We start from the raw sequence: 18,197 nt of genomic DNA on the forward strand, positions 1-18,197 counted from the left end.
CACAGGACTTCAGGCATCTGACAATCCTACCTCACATGTGAGAAACACGTAGAGACAGAAAGGCATTTGGCCACGATCACTTGGTGATGAATCAAGCAGGGAAGAATCCTGAGAAACTCTGACTCAGGTCCTGGGGACTTCCACCTTCATCCCACATGAGTGGTGCTGGTGCAGGGACAGAATTTCCAGCGCCTTGGATCGGGTGCACACACAGGCTGCTGTCTTCCACCTCAGGGCCTGAGGTTGACGCCGCAGGCTGAGGGCTATCCTGTCACTCCCTACCTGTACCTTCTCAACCCTCTTTTGACCATAAAGTATAAGGGACTGAGTGTTCCAAAGAAGCCCGCGGTGTCTGGACTTCACCGTCATGGGGTTAAGGGTCCCAGGGCGTCTCTGAGGTGGTATTTGCGTAACAGGAGCTGTTTGCAGAGTCCTGGCACAGAGCTGAGAGCGAGAGCCCGGACTCCCGCTGATTTTGATCCCTGGTCCAGCACGGTTCTCTTTGCCTATTGCAAAAGAATGGGCTGGAGGCAATGTCCTCTCCGGCTCTGGCATCCTGAGGCTGTATGACTTTAAGTAGGCGGTTCCTCCTCTATCATCTGCGACAACATCCCATACAGTGGCGGCAAACTGTCACTTACGTACTTATTAAGATTAAAGTTACACAAAATGCCATACTGCTGAGTAGCCTCGTGGGGCTAGCGGCCACTGTAAGAGCATCAGCATAGAAATTGTACCAGGAGACCTGGGTCCTGGGCAGCAAGAATCAAAGGGCCTTGTGGGTGAGAGGTCCCTGAATAGTCAAAGGGACAACTTGGGAACACAGAGACACATCTGTTTTGTGGGTATGTTTCAAGTGTAGCAGTGTGAGATGGTAAGCAGTGAAGTCCCTGAGGCAAAGCCCATTTTGCTACAGCAGAGGGCTGGCCCCTAATACGGTTTGCTCTGAAGGTGTGAAGGTGTCCAGGGGAACACACGGTTAAGAGAGGGTCTTTCCAGAGGCTGCCGTGTGTCTTTCCATGGGTCTCCTCTCCACAGCAAGTCCCCCAGGGGACTTCCTCTAGGATCTGTGTCATCCGCCACTCCACAGGTCCGTAGGTTGTGCCAGGCCTTCGATCACCTCTTTGCCCAACAAAGCACTGGGCTACAGGCACCTGTTCACCCGCTATCTGTGCCCAGTCAGCCTCGAACGACGATAGGGAGGTTGAGTTAAGGATTTAGTGAGTCACTCACTCATGTACTCATAAAATACCCAGGAGTGTTTAGTTAGAGCCCAGGCTACCTATGGGACATTCACCCCGCCACAACGTGGCTCTCCATAGAATGTGTGTGTGGTGGTGAGTGATGCCTGGAAGGCTGGAAGCCTTAGAGATGCAGCCCAAGCTTTTCCAGGGGTCCAGGGATTTGAAGGCAAGCCAAAGCCCACACTTTGGGAGCAGCCAATCTCCACTATTCCAGGATGAGGTGGGGACAAGGACGAGTCCTCCCTGCCCCAGCCCCACGCCCTACCCTAGGCTACCAGGAAAGAGCTGCCAAAGAGCTGTGGGCCCCAGTGGGAACCGGGTCATCCCACACTAGGATGCCCAAGCAGGGATCTGGGGAGGGGCCTGAGGAGGCTCCGCCCTTTGCGTCATCGAGGCGGGGCATCACCCCCACCCAGAGTTCCAGGTAGCCACAGGCCCAGCTGCGGGAGATGGCGGGCTGCACTCGCCCGGAGGCGGAGGCGGGGCGGGCAGGGGGCGTTACTGCGGCCCGTGATGTCACTGTCGCGGCGGACCCCGGCGATCCCCGGCCAGCTGTGTGGCAGGGCCCGATCGTAGCGGGCAGCTCGCTCCTGAGTCATGGACTTCCCCTGGCCCCTCCTCGACCACTCCCACTCCCTCTCAGGGCCCACCCGTAGGGGCTAAGGCGGGCGCGGCGATTCCGAGGGGGTGGGGCTGCTGGGAATGGCTGTGCCCCCTTCGGCTTCAGTGCCGCGCTCGCCCTTTTACCTGCCGAGGCAGGCGCCTTGCCCGCAGTGCTCATGGGGCATGGAGGAGAAGGCGGCGGCCAGCGCCAGCTGCTGGGAGCCTGCAGGGCCCCCGAGGGCCGCCGTCCCGTGCTTCGGCGTCACGGTGGATCAGGACGACATCCTCCCCGGTGCCCTGCGCCTCATCCGGGAGCTGCGGCCGCACTGGAAGCCCGAGCAAGTTCGGACCAAGGTAGCCGAGCGGGCGCGAGGCCGGGGATGGGGCCCTGCCTGGGCTGCAAAGGGGCTGCGTGGACCCCCGTCAGCGCATCCTTCCGAGTGCGGGTCCCAGGGTTGCGCGGCTGTGGCGCAGGAAAGGTGTGGACCGTGGTTTGCATGTGTGCTTAGCTCTCCATCTCTTTTTGCTCCCTGTGCTTCCCTGGACCCTTCCTACTGGTCTCTTCCAGGGGTCCCCAAGCATGCAGCTTGAGGTCTACCTGCCCACTGTCAGCACGGTGCGCGTGCGGTCCCACCCCCTGTCGCTGAGTGCACGTCCCCTAGCTGCCCAGAAGTGCGTACTCAGCCTCTCTGAAGCCCGAGGAGACACGAACTTTTAAGGAAAGCTCCCCGTACACCCTGTGCTGCTCCTTCACCCTAACGGGAGAGCCAAGCCCTCAGGGGTCTGAGCATTCCCTGTGGGCCCCAGAAACCAGCCCTGTGGAATTCTGAATTCCTGCAAAGCACCTTCACCATGGCCTCAGGCTGGTAGTTCTGAGGAACTCCCCTTCACCTCCCCTCGGCTGGATACCTCTCTCTCTCTCTCTCTCTCTCTCTCTCTCTCTCTCTCTCTCTCTCTCACACACACACACACACACACACACACACACACACACACACCTGTGGGCACAGCTGCCCACTTTGGCCCCTGGCTTACTCCTCAGATGTCCTGCATTCTCTTCAAAATAATGTTTACACCTATGCAGCCACCCGCACGCAGCCTGGCAGGAAGGCACAGAGGGGTAGGGTCCCACGTCACAGACCTTCTGAGTGGGTAAGGTACAGCTCTGAGGAGAGTCTGGGCTGAGTGTGTAGCGGTTTTTCAGAAGACCCTGTCAGGACCAAGGCAGACCTGAGATCAAATCCAGCACTAGCGTATAGATTGCTGACCGGCACGAAGCCTGTTTCCTCCCCCAGCATGGGCTCAGGTGGCCTCTAAAGGCCCATCCAGCTCTGTCACCTGGTGCCCATAGAACTTGTGCTCATGGCCCCGTCCTCCCTGCTGCCATGAGTCCGTGTTCCTGTTCCTGTTGTCTGTGTGGAATTCAGAGACTCAAGGACCTCTGGCCACCAGAGCTCTGGGCTGAGTGCCAACCTCAGTACCCTCTGTCTCTCTGCCACTGGATGGAGCATGGGATACAGCTCCTCGCCTGCCTTGGTGAGAGGCAGCTGGTTAGGGTGTCATGTCTGTCTGGGCAATTTCCAGCCCTCCTTGGCCACATTCTCACCTGTGGTGGGTTCTTTCACCGTCACGATGGAGAAAGGAGAGGAGAAGCCCCTGCCCACTGCCAAGTGTGGACATCCCGGTCCTGCCAAATCCCACGCCCCGGAGGCAGGCCTAGGCTGAGTGAGTGTGCCTGGGCTCGGGGTGGCTACCACCTCCCTCCCTGCTTGGGTTTTAGTTTACTTCAAGGCAGAGTATGGTGCTGGCTGGTTTGGGATTGTATCCGACATTCAAATGAGCACGTTCTGCTTTGATTGGAGCTCTGGGAAGAGACCAGAGGACTATTTCCCACCCTCCTACCCATAGCTGCCCTCTCCCCATGCTAGCGCTTCAAAGATGGCATCACCAATAAGCTACTGGCCTGCTATGTGGAGGAGGACATGCGGGAGTGTGTACTGGTCCGGGTGTATGGGGAGCGGACAGAGTTGCTGGTGGACCGGGAAAATGAGGTCAGGAACTTCCAGCTGCTTCGAGCACATGGCTGTGCCCCCAAACTCTACTGCACCTTTCAGAACGGGCTGTGCTATGAGTACATGCAGGGTGTGGCCCTGGGACCGGAGCACATCAGAGAACCTCAGCTCTTCAGGTGAGTAGGGTACAAGACATCATTTTCCCCAGGGTTATGGTTTTGAGGTCCTTTTGATTTGGGTTTGTTTGTTTTCTGAGACAAGGTTTTTCTCTGTGGCTTTGGAGCCTGTCCTGGAACTCACTCCGTAGAGCAGGCTGGTCTCACACTCACAGAGACCTCCCTGCCTCTGCCTCTGCCTCCCCGGTGTTGGAATTAAAGGCTTGTGCCACCGCCGCCCGCTGGTTTTGAGGTTCTTGGCTGGCTTCCTCAGTGTGCAGTGGTGCCCGTGGAGAAGAAACATAAGTCATATTTTCATATTGCTTTCAAAGTATTTGCTGATATGCTCTCCTCGGTGGTGTCCACTAGAAGGATGAGTTCCAGGGGAACAAAGTAGTCCCATAAATGTATCAAAGGTCAGGTATTTGTTCCCCCCCCCCCATTTCCCAAACCTCTGCCCACTCTGTGTCAGATGTGGAAACATCCAGAAGCTCTGGAAATGAAATCTGAGCTAAATTCTGAAGGCACACGGGATGTCTACCCCTTTCTATCTTTATCCGGGGAGAACTTGACATTAGCAAACCAGAGATAGTCTCCCCCCACACCCCTAAGCTGAGGGCCCTTTGGTTTCCCTGACAGTAGAGAGCCACGTTTGGAGTATGACCGAAGCCTCCATTCATAAGGCCCCCAAGAACTGAGCCCTGTTCCCAGTGAAGACTTGGATATGTAGGGCCTAGGAATTACATTGAACTTTCAAGCCCTGTGGATACTGATGTAGGGCCCAAAATGGGGAGAACCGAACAGCCCCCAGTACCCCCCCCCCCCCCCCCCCGCTCTGGCTGGGTCAGGAAGGGCGGTCAAGCATTACAGCATTACTCCCCACACAGTGCCATGAGCTATGTGACGAGGGGCCCCTAGACCATCATAGTGAGGCATGGGCAAGCTGAGGGTTACTCCCCATGCTAGGGCCAGCAGGGCAGTCTGCCCAGGTGTTTTGCTTGGCATCTACAGTATCCAACCCAAGAGGAAGGAGACTTTTCTTGCATTCTGAGGGTAGTAATGTCCACCTAAGGGTAGGCCTAGCTCTTCAGTAACCCCTCAGCTGCCCACCAGCCAACCCAAGTAAGTGCACTTGGCTCTCTGCATACATGGCTGGCCCTCCACACTCTAAGACTGCTGGGGCCCCCCAGAACATTGCATTTGAGTTGTGCGTTATAGCTGCTGCTGCTGGTGGTGTGTGTGTGTGTGTGTGTGTGTGCGCTCACGCGCGTGTGTAGGGTGTGCACCTATGTGGGGGTCATAGGCAATCAATGAGTACACCCATCTTGGAGAGGTGAGGTTGGAGCAGGGCACAGGGGACCCTCTGCTGCTTTTGTCCCCCCCCCCCCTTAGTCTTGTGCCAGTAAGCTCACATACTGGCAGATCCCCACCACTGCTGGCAGATCACCGCCTCTGTGAACCTCATCCACTTTCTGGAAACAATTACCACTGTCAGGAAGATTGAAGGGGGATTTAGGTGCCATAATAAGATGTTGGTGTTTGGAGGAGAGCCAGAAATCGGCGAGGGTGTAGGAGGAAGGCCTTTCCCAGGATGGAGCTTTTCCCATCCTGTCATGGTGACCACGGGGTATCTGCAGGAAAGTGCCCCACCCCAACCCCCTACCTCAGCTCCCTTGAGCCCACCCCAGCCTGGTCCGCTGAGGCTCTGCGCCATGAACATGCTGAGTGTTGAATTTGCTCCGGTTGCTATCCACACGTCAGCCTTTTTGACATTCAAGGAAGGGGCCGCTCTGTTCAGAAGACACGGGCTGGGCCTGAAGTCTGTGTCTTCCTTTTTCCGAGGTCCTTGGTGGGCTCTCACCGACCCCAGGGCCTCTGACCTCCCTCCGCACACCTACCCAGCTGCTGATGGCCCTCCACCCTTGAGGAAGTGGGAGGCTTGGGGAGGAGCCTGAAATTGCCATTATCCTGATGGTGTATGGCCCCGGCCCTTCCCAGGCCTGGCAAGGGGGGGGGGTAGCCTTAGGACAGCTCTGTTACAAGGTTTCAAACAACCAGAGCCTTTGTTGTCCTTCCTAGTGATTATTATTCCAGCGACGGACGGAGGTTCAGGCCAGGGAAGCTCGGAGGCTTGGCAGGCACTTGGGGTTGGATTGCAGCGGGGAGAGACCAGCTGGGACCCCAGCCTCCATGCTGACCTTGGCACTGGCCTTGGTGCTAGGCTCTTATCAGGGCCCTTCCCTCTCCAGTAGCCAGTCCTCTACCCCCCCCCCCCTTCTCACTCCCAGCAGGCCTCCCTGCTGCCCACTCCGTTCTCCCCCAGGACCTTGGATAATGTCTGTAGGAGAGAGCTTGAAGATAGAAGAAGGCTGGCTTGTTTTCGCGTCCTTGGTATTCAGTCGCCAGCATCAACGCCCTGTGGTGTCAGAAGGGGCTGCCCTGGACCAGCCTCCCCACTGTGGCCAGACTGATAAAAAGCTAACATTCCCTCCTGGCCTGGGGTCAACACCGCTTCACGGAAAGGGACCCGCTGCCACCTCTCCAGAGAGGATGGGGCAAAGTCTGGGGATGGGGTATGGCTCTTATGCCTGGTTGCCCCTGTGTTTCCAGGGGCGGTGATGGGAAGGCTAGGGAAGGCCAAGCTGCTGGCCTGAGGGGAATGGTCCTCTGCTTTTTACTGGCCCAGCTCCAGGACTAGAAAAGGTCTTACTGCATTTTCCTGCCTTCTGCTGAGACCTTGTTTGGGAGACCAAGGGGTCCCTGGGACCTGTCAAGATCCCACAAGTGGCCCTCCAGCGAATATCCAGAAGAACCTTCCAAACCCTCTCTGGTCAGGAGGGGCTGGGCAAGAGGACAAGCCCAGTACTGACACCCTATCCCTTCCGTCTCTGTTGTAGGTTAATCGCCTTAGAAATGGCAAAGATCCACACCATCCACACCAATGGCAGCCTGCCTCAGCCCACCCTGTGGCATAAGATGCACCGTTATTTCACGCTGGTCAAGGATGAGATCAACCCCAGGTACAGAGATCTGAGAGGGCTCAAGGCCGTCAATGGCTCTGCCCTGCCCTGTACTTTTGGCTCTAGGCAACTCTTAGAGGAGGTTTAGAGATGCAGGCCCCAGTGAGGAGGAATCCCTCCTGGGCCCCTTCTGCCCTGAGCCACAGTGCAGGCAGAGGAAGGCCATCGGCTGCCTCTCAGCAAGTGCAGGTACAGTTTGGTAATGTCTGTTGACTGCTGTCCCTGTGTAGCTGTGGTGAATGATCTTGTCCCGAAGAGAGAGATCCTTGGTGAAGAGCTGGCCAGCCTCCTTTGTTCTTGTCATGCCTTTGACCTCTGGAAAATCCAGATTTAGCCTTTTTGAAGGTCTCTAAGGAATCACCCTTTACAACTGCCTCGCACATCCCACGGCAGGGCAGTGTGGAACAGTCATTGAAACTACATGGAGCATCTTGGACTCCTCATGGCCCTGACTTATTCAATCCTTCATTTCACACACATTGACTGACTGGGATTAAGACGGTAGAAAAGAAAAGGCGATTGTGACACAGACCCTGCTATCTGGGTAAACAGAACATGCCTGTACTTGGCACAAAAGAAGGCAGGGCGTGTAATGCATAAGCCGGGGTAGCGAGGGGCGGCAAACGCCACCTTGGCAGGGGTGGCAGTGTGAGATGAGAGGGACTGCTCCAGCTCAGGAGACAGCCAGGGGGGGTGGATCTGTTGAAGGTTGCCGAGTAGGTAAGCGAGGCCGGGGCAGATGTTCGGGAGGCCACGGGAGGGAAATAGGATCTGGAGGGAGGGGGCTTGGGTACCAGGCTAAGGAGCCAGGAAGTCATGAAAGAGTGTTTGGTTTTTGTTTGTTTGAGACAGGGTCTCACTATGTAGCCCACACTAGCCTCAAACTCATGTAGCCCGAGCTAACCTGTCTTGAACTCATGGTCTTACTGCCCAGTGCCCCAAGTACAAGTGTGTGCCGCCATGGCCACGATTATGAAGGCATCTGAGCCACAACTATGGTTTATGGGCATAAGCGCAGCTTTGGTGAGGGGGCTGGTTGTGCACACGAGGTAGGGAGGTTCTGGGACTGGGAGGCCTAAGCTAGGAGATCCAGGTCCCCCATAGTGCACTTTGCCAGTCCAGGCCAGGGAGTGCTTCCCGACTGCATGTAGGTGGCCTCCCCCAATGCACAGAACACATCTGAGGCAACATTGCTCGTGGCAGCCTGGTGGGTAGGTGGGAATGGGGGACAGACACTACATCAGAGACTGTGGACGGCGACTTGGTGGCACCGGTGGCTTCTTGGCCCTGGGTGGGGCAATCTGGGCTGGTGACTACCTTAGGGACAGCATGAAGAGTGGCCGGGCTGATGAAAGGTTAAGAAAGCCAAGAGACTGGACCGGTAGAGCTGGTCCCTTAGAACTGTCATTCCTCCGGTGGGAAGTGAATGGCAAGCAGCAGCCCCTCCCCCAGCAGGAGCCTCAGGCCTCTTAGAGACCCCAGCCTTCATCCCTTCTGCTGTTTCCGGGGTGAGGATGTTTCTGCGTGGCAGCCTGCTCTACCGCTAACCCTGCAGAGGTGGAGGGGTTTGGTGCTGTCAACAAAGCTGGCCCAGGCCCGCTGTTCAGGGAGGGACATTGCAGTCGAAGGGGGCCCTGGAGATAGGCCCAGATTGTTCTCATAGGAAGTATCACAGTGGCCTTGGCAGGGCAGGGTAGGGTCAGACTGGGGCCAGCAACTGGGAGCCGGCATCCGGCTGTCACAGGCCTGTTTTTCAGACTGAGACCTGGGCAAACCAGAGGAACCCTCCTCGGCCTTTATCTTGAGATAGCCTCAGAGGAAGAGAGGAGTTTCCAAAGTATCTTCAGGGAGGGGTGTGTGAATGGCTGGGGACGGAGCTTGGCCGTCCCCTCTGTCAGATCAAGGCTGCATAGTCCTGTGGTGAGGAAACATGGCAGATAGCCTGGGAACCCAGCTGGGCTGAGGTGTTGGGTTTGGGTGTACCCATGCTATGAGACATCTGGGGTGAGGCTTTTTCCCTTTCTGGAACCTGCATTTCCCAGTTCTGTAGGATGGAAGACCCCTCTAGCCTTGGCTTTCCTTTTCAATAGGGGGCATGGGGACATCTTAGACCCCCTACCCATTGGGGAGGCGAACCAGGACCCATCTTACTGTCATCTTTGCCATCCTAGGCAGAGAAAACAGGCGTGGAGCCCAGGCCCAGCACCCCCTCCCCAGGGCAGCTCTGAATTTTGAAATACTATGCTGTTTGGCTTTCCCATTGTACACAGACCTGTGTAACTGAAGGGTCAAAGTTCAGAGAACCTGAGTACAGCGTGTCCTTACCCAACTTCTGCATTGATGGACCCACAATGGTTCATTCCCCAGCCCAGCATGCTTGGCACACAGTGCTCCTTTGGTGTGACATGGGTGTGTGTGTGTGTGTGTGTGTGTGTGTGTGTGAGTAGCCTTGTGTAGCTTTGCTTCGCCTCCAAGCTGGTCTAGCAGATATCAGGAACCAGGAAGCACTCACAGCTCAAGGTCACAGGAATTGGAGCTGCTGGGAGTGGCTAAACGGGTCTCACACACGGTGTGCTGGGGGCGCTGGTGTCTCTCTGACCTAGCTTGCCTTGTTATGGTCCAGTGAGATGACTGACTAGACCACAGGCTGTGACCTCAGCGGCTGAGGTAGGAGGGGCCACATGAGAGCACCCCTCTGCCTTGTTGAGAAAGTTTGTTTCTCTAGTCCCTCCTGGGGTTCTGTGACTGGGGGGCGGGCCTCATCTTGGAGGCACACAACCTCTCCTAGGGAGGTCCTGGTACAGCCTATTCTGCCTCTCACCCTCAACTCTACTGGCCCCATTGTCTCGCCCCATGGCCTCCAACACTTGTCACCTCTCCTGTCCCCCCCTGGGTCCCCTTCCTCACCCAGGGTTGCCATTCAGGGAGTGACTTTGTTTGATTTTCAAGACATCATTTCTCGGTGTATCTATCCCTGCCTGTCCTGGAACTTGCTCTGTAGAGCAGGCTGGTCTCGAACTCACCAAACTCCACCTGAGTGCTGGGAGTAAATGCATGCACCACCATTGCCCTGCTTATTCAGCGACTTTTGTGTTCTGCCAGCTACTTGTATGAGCAGGTTTTAACCTGCTTCTCGATGTAACCCTGGGAGCCAGAAGGTCAGGGCATGCTTATGTGTGACAGCAGCGGACCTCTGCCAGGCTGACCTTTCTTCTGTGTACAGTAAATGAATGATTGGACCAGAGTTTAGGGCTTGCCTGTCTGAGTCAGCCCTCTCCCAACCTGCCACTTCCTTCCTTTCTTTCTTTTTTGCCACTGTCTAGCCTTTCTGCAGATGTCCCTAAAGTGGAGGTGTTGGAACAGGAGCTGGCCTGGCTCAAGGAACACCTGTCCCAATTGGGGTCCCCTGTGGTGTTCTGTCACAATGATCTGCTCTGCAAGAATATCATCTATGACAGCACTAAAGGTACAGCCCCTCAAGCCCCTCAGATGTGAGGGCGCGGGCCAGCTGGCTGGTCTGCTGGCTTCAGGGGTCTGAGGACAAGGGCTTTCCCTCATCATGGCAAACACTGGTATGCTTACGGTGATCTTAATTTGTGAGAAAGAACAGGGAAGGGAATGGGAAAGGACCGCCTAGGAAAACGTATTGCAAGAAGGAACTCAATCATAGGCGGGAAGGCCTTCCCCGGCAGGACACCCAGGCCATGTGTCCTGATGACTTTATGAGCTTCTGAGGACATCGTGGCTTCTCCAAGCCTCGAGAGGGCAGGAGGATGAGGAAGGGAGTGGGGCAGGGGGATTGCCTGCTTCGTGTTCCCCTGGGAATACAGGTGTCCCTTGTTATATACACCGAAGATTGGTTGTGGGACATTTGAGAGTGTCAACAAGTCTCCTATAAAACAACAGAGCTTTGTAGCGAGAATGTGAGGCCCAGAACCCTGTCCCCAGCACCCCGAAAGTAGTGAAAATAAATATCCAGTACAGTACAAATACGAGCTGAATAGGTGTTCAGCCATGTGGTCTTAGGAATGACAAAGGGGGAAAGTCTGTAGATATGAAATTTTAAATCAGTATTTGCTGTGTGTGATTCCTTTGCCTACATGTGTGTCTGTGTATCACAGGCGTGTAGTGCCCACAGAAGCCAGAAGAGGGTGTTGGATGCCCTGGACCTGTGGTTATGGTTGGTTATGAGCCACCATGTGGGTTCTGGGAATTGACCCTCAGGTCCTCTGCAAGAGTAGCCTGTTTTTTGTTTTGTTTTGTTTTTCGAGACAGTGTTTCTCTGCAAAACACTCCTGGCTATTCTGGTGCTCACTCTGTAGACCAGGCTGGCCTCGAACTCACAGGGATCTGCCTGTCTCTGGCTCCCTAGTGCTGGGATTAAAGGCATGCGCCACCCCCAATTAGTCTGACTCTTATCTACTGAGCCATATTTCCATCCCTCAGATCAAATTTTAAAGATTTTCAGTCTATAGTAGTTGAACCCATGGCTGTGGGACCCGGTACATGGTATTGCTTTGACTAAGCTGAGGACAGATAAATGCCTTTAGAGAGGGAACCTGAGGACCAGGGGGACAGATGGGAGGGGCCTAGAAGGTTGAGGCAGAGATCAGGGAGGGTCAGAGGGTGTGTTGCAGAGGTCTGACCACGCCCCGTGTCCAGATCTGGAAGCAGCTGTCACTTCTTGTCCTCACAGGCTGTGTGCGGTTCATCGACTATGAATACGCAGGGTACAACTACCAGGCTTTTGACATTGGCAACCATTTCAATGAGTTTGCAGGTAGGGGCATCACCCTGACCTCCGCGCCCTCCTTACGATGGGGTGCCAAGGGTGCGTGCGGGGGAGGGCCACGGGTGTCCCAGACTTGAGGTGTGATGGGTGTGAGGCGGGCACAGCCTGCTTTGAAAGAGCAGCCTGTCTCACAGAAAGGAACCCTCCTCTCCAGAGCCGACCTCTGCTAGCCTGTGCGACAGGCAGTTTGGTACAAAGGAGGAAGACACATTCACTGCTCAGCCTGACGTGTGAATTAAGGAAGACACCCTTCCAACCGGGGCTCAGCTACTTGGGGGTCTGAAGCAGGAGGGTCCCAGTTCAAGGCTAATCTGGGCAACTTAGTAGGACCCTGTCGTAAAATTAAAGATAGTTACGGATATATCTCAGTGGTACACCACTTGCCTATCATGTACAGGGCCCCGAATTCAATATCGAGTACCAAAAAGAAAAAGAAAGAAAAAAATGCCCCATCCTCAGGACAGGCACAGTCCCCACCAGCTTGGCTAGCAACCCTTCATATACAGTGCAACTTGTACAGTTGTCCCTGAAGGCCTTGAGCACAGACAGGAGCAAATGAGCTGTAAGTAGCTGTTTACTTGGTGTCCTGAGGCAAACAGCCTAGGCAGAGCTAGTTAAAAATATTTCCACAACTTGATTTCCTGGGTTCCAACCCTAAGTTTGTTGTTACTAGTGGTAAGATTCAGGTCACTGGCCTCTGTGGCTGTAAAGTAGAGATGATGTAGTACCTACATCCTTAGTGGAGCTGGACACAGTTGGAGGGCCATCTGCAGGCTGGTATGTGTGTGGGCTTAGCGGTGTGCCATGCTAGTCTCCTCTAGGGCTTAGGAAAGGTGGGATGCCCTTGGCCCTTCCCCGATCTGGCCCAGCCCAGGTTGGTGAATCACATCTCTTCTAGAGCCTCAGAGGATCAGGTCTGTGCAGTTGCTTGCACCTAGGGGCCCAGCTCTTTAGGGCAGTCAGAGGGAGGGGTTGGGCCCCAGCTGGGCTGTGATGAGCTGAAGCAGAAGCCTGGCCTGTAGGGCACATGTCAGGCAGTACTCAGCTACTGAGAGGCCTTCGAAGAGGTGTTAAGTCCTTATCCAGTGCACAGGGCACAGTTGAGCTGGGCCTTCTCCAAAGGGGTGGGCTGGGGCCTTTAGGAGCTGGCAGGCAGCCTCTGGGCAGTAGGAAGCTACAGGTCCAACCCAACTGGGCTTTCTCATCTGCAAGGGAGATTCTTTACTACCCACACGCTTCCACTGTGCTCCTCTGGGGCTATCAGGGGCACATGGGAAGGGTGTAAGAAGGGGAAGGAGAGACCCTGGAGATGTGGCCCAGGTCTGTTCCCACCTTAGCTAAGCTGTTTATAATTCCTGGCCTACCCTGTGCCAAGCACGAACCTGGAGGATGTGGGAAGCGGCTTGAAAACACTTAGGTCGGGGAAGGAGGGTGCAAACGGGGCTGTCAGTCATGGGGAGTGGCGGATGTGGACACTTCCCCGGGAGATGCCAGTTCGAGCAGCGACATTTAAAAATGGTAGCCAAGTCCGACTTCTTGTCTGGAATGTGAAGGGATTATTAGGACCCTCAAATGGAAGGGCTGTTCTGAGGTCAAGTGGTCCCAAGTCTGAGACTTCTGCCAGGCATCCCTTTATACAGGAACAGACATGCCTTTTTAGAGGCACTGCCTTGGGATTCCCACCATTTCAGGCGGTACCTGGCCTTTGACCACTCAGCCTCCTCTTTCCCCTAGGCAAATGGTACCCAGCTGGGCAGAGGAAATCCGCTCTACTGACTGAGCTGCCCTCACAGGGCTCCTCCTCAGGCCAGCCTGCAGCTCAGGGTAGGAGACTTCCTGGGCTCAAACCTGAGAGGAACTCTTCCAGCAACTTCTGTCTCACCTGCCTCGTAGGTGTGAATGATGTTGATTACTGCCGGTATCCAGCTCGGGAGCTCCAGCTGCAGTGGCTGCGCTATTATCTGGAGGCACAAAAGGGGACAGCTGCGACCCCCAGAGAGGTGGAGCGGCTCTATATACAAGTCAACAAATTTGCTCTGGTGAGTGCCTGGACCTGCCAGTCTCCCCCCCCCCCCAGCCCAGGGTCAGATGTGCTTAGTGAGGGCTTCCATTGCTCAGATGAAACTTGGGTAGGAAAGGGTTTATTTTGCCTTATTCCTTAAATCTATCATCTAGGGAACCTGGAGGTAGAAACTGTAGAGGCTAGAAGAGCTGCTTACTGGTTTGTTCCCATGCTTGCTCAGCCTGCTTTCTCATACCATCCAGGACCACCAGCCTAGGGAATAGCACTGCCCACGGTGGACTGGGCCCTCCCGAAGCTGTCAGAAAATGCTCTACAGGCCAAGCCAGTGGGGTTTGTGTCCTCGATTTAGATTCATTCCTCCAAAACGACTCTAGCTTGTGTCGATCTGGCATACGGCTAGCCAGTCCAGTTGTGGACTGCGCTCCACCAACACAGGATCTGGGGACACCCATTTCAGGGGTTCCCTTAATGTCCCTGCCACCTCTGCTACTCAGCCTGCCACTCGCCCCTCTAGAATATTTCCAAGAAACACCTCAGCTTCCAAGCTCTGCAAACCCGTTTGGATGGCTGGTTCTCTCTGCTAGCTAACCTTAGTGTTTCATGCTACACCAAGACCCTCCTCACAACTTGCCAGCCTAGCTTCCCAGGCTCCCTACGCCACTTGTGTGTGCCGAGGCCACTAGGCATGGGAAGACAAGCCAGCTCCAGGTTTCACAATCCATAACAGAGCTTAGAAAATCTGTCTTTTCTGTGATTGATTGCCTGTCCTGGTCCATGCTGGCCCAAACCTGACCCTCTTCCTCCCTTAAGAGCAAATCTTCTCTTGCTCAACGTTTAAGCAAATACAACCCCATTCTTGTTCCCTTCCAAGCCGTGGAAAGGGAAGTGGAGGGGGCCCTCCTTAGCAACTGTGTGACCGGGGCTTGGGGTGTGTGGGGAAGGCCCACAGGTACGCCCCCATGCCTAGGAAGGTGATGGTGTGGTAGCTTTCAGGGATACCTGGGGAGCGTGTCTTTCTGGCCTGGGGTGGAGAGGTAGTCTGGGGGACCCTGAAATCGTTGGAGCCCCTTCTGCTTGCCTGGATGCTGGGCTCTGGCTACAACTGGCTCTGCTTGTCTTTTACTAGAGGGTAATGAGTCCCCAAGCGCTATCCAATGGCCTGGCCTCTACTTCTCCCTACGCTGGCCCACGTCCAGCTCTGTCAGATCCCCAAGGTGGCTGTGTCGCTCTTGCTCTTGAAGGCTATGACAAGTGTGGCCTTGTAGGGCTGACCCTCTCTGGCCTGTTTGCAGGTCTCGCATTTCTTCTGGGCACTCTGGGCACTCATACAGAACCAGTACTCCTCCATCAGTTTCGACTTCCTCAGGTGAGTGTGGGGAGATGGGTGTGGGGAGGACAGCCCCGACAACCACGCTAGTCAAAACAGAATGCCAGGGTCCTTCCAGTGCACAGCTCACCCAACCCCAGCTCCCCAGTGAAAGTGAGCCCGTCGCCCACTAAGCTCCTGTGCTGTCCTACCCAGCACCAGGGCCCACTCTGCAGGCGCCATCTTAGTCAGAGCCCGGAATAAATGAAGGCAGGCCCGAGGGAAGTCAGTGAGATGGCTTGGTGGGTAAAGGCACTTGTGGCCCAGCCTGGTGACCTGAGTTTGACCCCCAGAACCCGGGGGAGGAGAGAACCAAATCCTGAAAGTTGTCCTGTGACCTCCACTTACACTGTGGGACACACACCCCTACACACACCGCAGCACTGTTAAAAACTAAAGAGGAGCTACAGAGTGCAAGGGTCTTACACAGATCACTCGGGTGGTTTAGAGCTACCCACACTGCCCCGGAGCCACTCACATCTATCTCTTCCTTAGGCTTAGGGGCCATTTCCACACTCTCACTGTGACAGCTTGAGGCCATTAAATGAGGCCCCTTTGTCCTTGCAGGCAGGGAGTCAAGCCCTCCATTCTGTCCCCAAACACCCTCAGTATAACACTATGCTGGCTCAGACACTGGGGCAGACATCATGGCTCAGATACGGGGACACACACAGCAGAGTATGCTGCAAAACCAAGACAGAAAATGGAGAGCGTTTGCAAGGAAACTGGAACCCTGCATACTGCTGGGAATGTAAACTGGCCCAGCCATTCTGTGGAAGAATGGCCCTTCAAACATTGAAAACTGGACCGCCCATGCGATCCAGCAACCCTCCCCCTGGGTGTGTCCCAAAGCGCAGAAGAGCAGGCTCACTGTAGTGAGTGCACAGCCATGCTTGTTTTAGGACAGTGGCCTTCGCAGCAGCCAAGTGTCCTCACCTCATGAGCATCACTCTGGCTTTGAAAGCAAGGGCGCCCTGTCACGTGCTATGCAGGTAAACCTGGAGGACAGTTTGCTAAGTGGAATAAGACAGATAGATGCCTTAGGACTATGAGAGGTGACAGAGTCCCGTGCGCAGGGACAGAGCAGAACGGTCACCGGGCTGGGACCAGAAAGTGACAGAGAGTTAACAGTTTTAGCTTTGAAAGACTAAAAGAGCTCTGGCGGTCCACTGTGAAGCAATTGGTATGCCAGCTTCCAGCATCCATGCTCATCCGCTTGCTTGCCCTGCCTCTGCCAGGTATGCAGTGATCCGATTCAACCAGTACTTCAAGGTGAAGCCTCAGATGTTGGCCTTGGAGATGCCAAAGTGACCCAGCCTCCTGCTCCTCTATGTCCTCCTGCTGCCGGACCTGCTCGCCAGGGCACCCGTGGGTCAGGTGCGCAATCATTAAAGCCCCCGCCCCAGGGGAACGCCAATGAAGACATTTTCTCGTTTGGACTGGCTGAAACCTAGTGTTGGGAGAGTCCCCTTCACTCTGCCAGGCCTGGAGAGGAAGTGCCTGCAGCTAACTTGGGGCCTACACTGCCACCCTGTGAGAGCACACCATTGCCAGCCCAGGCCCTCTGGAGCTTGGGCTGCCTCAGTTTGTCCTTGACCTTCCCAATAGGGGAAGGGCTAATTTCTACCTCTGGTGAGCCAGCCCCAGGTGAGAGGTGCCCAGCCAGCAGGAAGCCAACTCTACTGGCACCTTGGAGGCAGAGCTCCCAGCAGCTGCGGCATCTGAGCTGCTAACTTCTCCAAGCTCCCTGGGTTCTGAGGAGAGGGAATGAGGGAACACACAGATCTGTGCGGCCTTGGATGGTGTGGCAGGTACCAGAGCGAGCAGCAGCCTCCACCTCTCTTCCCTCCAAGGATCTGTCCAACGTATCTTCTATTGTGAACATAACCAAGGCCTTCCCGTTTGGGAATGAGCAGCAGAAGAGGCCAGCACCCAGGCATCACGAGCCACTGGAAGTATTACCAGCTCAGTCTCCACCTCCCAGGCCTAACAGTCCCTAGGGGGCAGCTGTAGACCCCTCTGTGATTCATTTGTAAATTATCATGTTTTTTCTGCATTAAAATGCTTCTGGAATGCTGTCTGCAGAAGGGGAATGGCTTGGCGTGTGACCGTGTGACCGCCACGCATGTGGAGAAGCTGGGCCAGCCTCAGCCTCCCTTCTGCGCCTTTGGGGTTTGTTCTTGCTCCAGTTACATCTCTGATGCCATCCTTGCCTGGCACCCTGTGGACCTGGGCGAGGCCGAGGCTGCCCTCCACACTCACCACCCTGTCAGTTGCCTCTGCACTTCGCTGATTACAGAGGAGCCGTGATGCAGACTACCAGAACTTGGGCCAATCAAAGGAAGGGCCCGCAGAAGACAGAACACTTCGGCTTCCCTCCACAGTCCTCTCCGGCCCTCAGCTATTGGGGTGGGAGAGAGCCACTCTGACTTACAGACAGCTAGGCCATTTTTGCAGCCAGAGCGGAAAACTCAAGTGAGAAAAACTCCAAGCATCTTGACTAGTCGCAGCTGGCCGGGGCAGGGGTGGGAAGAATCTGGTTGTCTGGCATTTGCCTGTAAATGTACCAGGCGTCATGGCAACAGCTTTAGTGGTCCCCGGCGGCTAGGGCTTTCAAGGTCACACGCTCCATTAGAAGCAGGCCTCCGGAGTGTGCTGATGGAGAACCCAAGGGAAAAGACGTGCCCAGGCATACAAATGGTGCCAGAGCTGGGAAGGAGGGGTCCCCAAAGTCACCTGTAGATGCTGGTGGCCATGGGCACAATTACACAGCAAATGCCCATATTCTTACTGTTTTTCAGCTACATTGGAACCAAGGACAGAATCCTGTGCAGTTGGCTTCATGGGCAGCCAGCTTCCTGGGCCTTTGTCTTATCACCCTGTAGACAAGTATGCAGCATTGAGTAGGGAGTGGCTGGGGCGGGCAGGTAGACGTTTCTGCCCACCTGGCCATGCCCTGCTTCTCATAGGAAGGTTCCAAGA

At 55.4% G+C, this 18,197-nt stretch overlaps 1 protein-coding gene across 1 annotated transcript; it reads left to right on the forward strand.

Moving 5' to 3' along the window:
- The first annotated feature begins 1,662 nt into the window (after positions 1 to 1,662).
- Etnk2 (ethanolamine kinase 2) lies at positions 1,663 to 16,604 on the forward strand. The gene is made up of 8 exons (XM_051204080.1): positions 1,663 to 2,201; positions 3,776 to 4,035; positions 6,912 to 7,034; positions 10,358 to 10,500; positions 11,731 to 11,814; positions 13,720 to 13,865; positions 15,142 to 15,215; positions 16,454 to 16,604. Exons 1-8 carry the CDS (start codon positions 1,947 to 1,949, stop codon positions 16,524 to 16,526), a joined length of 1,158 nt encoding a protein of 385 aa, XP_051060037.1. The 5' UTR covers positions 1,663 to 1,946; the 3' UTR covers positions 16,527 to 16,604.
- The last annotated feature ends 1,593 nt before the right edge of the window (positions 16,605 to 18,197 follow it).

The sequence above is a fragment of the Phodopus roborovskii genome, unplaced genomic scaffold (assembly GCF_943737965.1).
Source record: "Phodopus roborovskii unplaced genomic scaffold, PHOROB, whole genome shotgun sequence".
Lineage (NCBI taxonomy): Eukaryota > Metazoa > Chordata > Mammalia > Rodentia > Cricetidae > Phodopus > Phodopus roborovskii.

Excerpts from the sequence above, each read along its gene's own strand:
- Etnk2 (XM_051204080.1), top strand. The coding sequence starts at position 1,947 with ATGGCTGTGCCCCCTTCGGCTTCAGTGCCGCGCTCGCCCTTTTACCTG. Across the intron at positions 2,202-3,775 it reads CCGAGCAAGTTCGGACCAAG|CGCTTCAAAGATGGCATCAC; the intron begins GTAGCCGAGCGG and ends TCCCCATGCTAG. Across the intron at positions 15,216-16,453 it reads ATCAGTTTCGACTTCCTCAG|GTATGCAGTGATCCGATTCA; the intron begins GTGAGTGTGGGG and ends TGCCTCTGCCAG.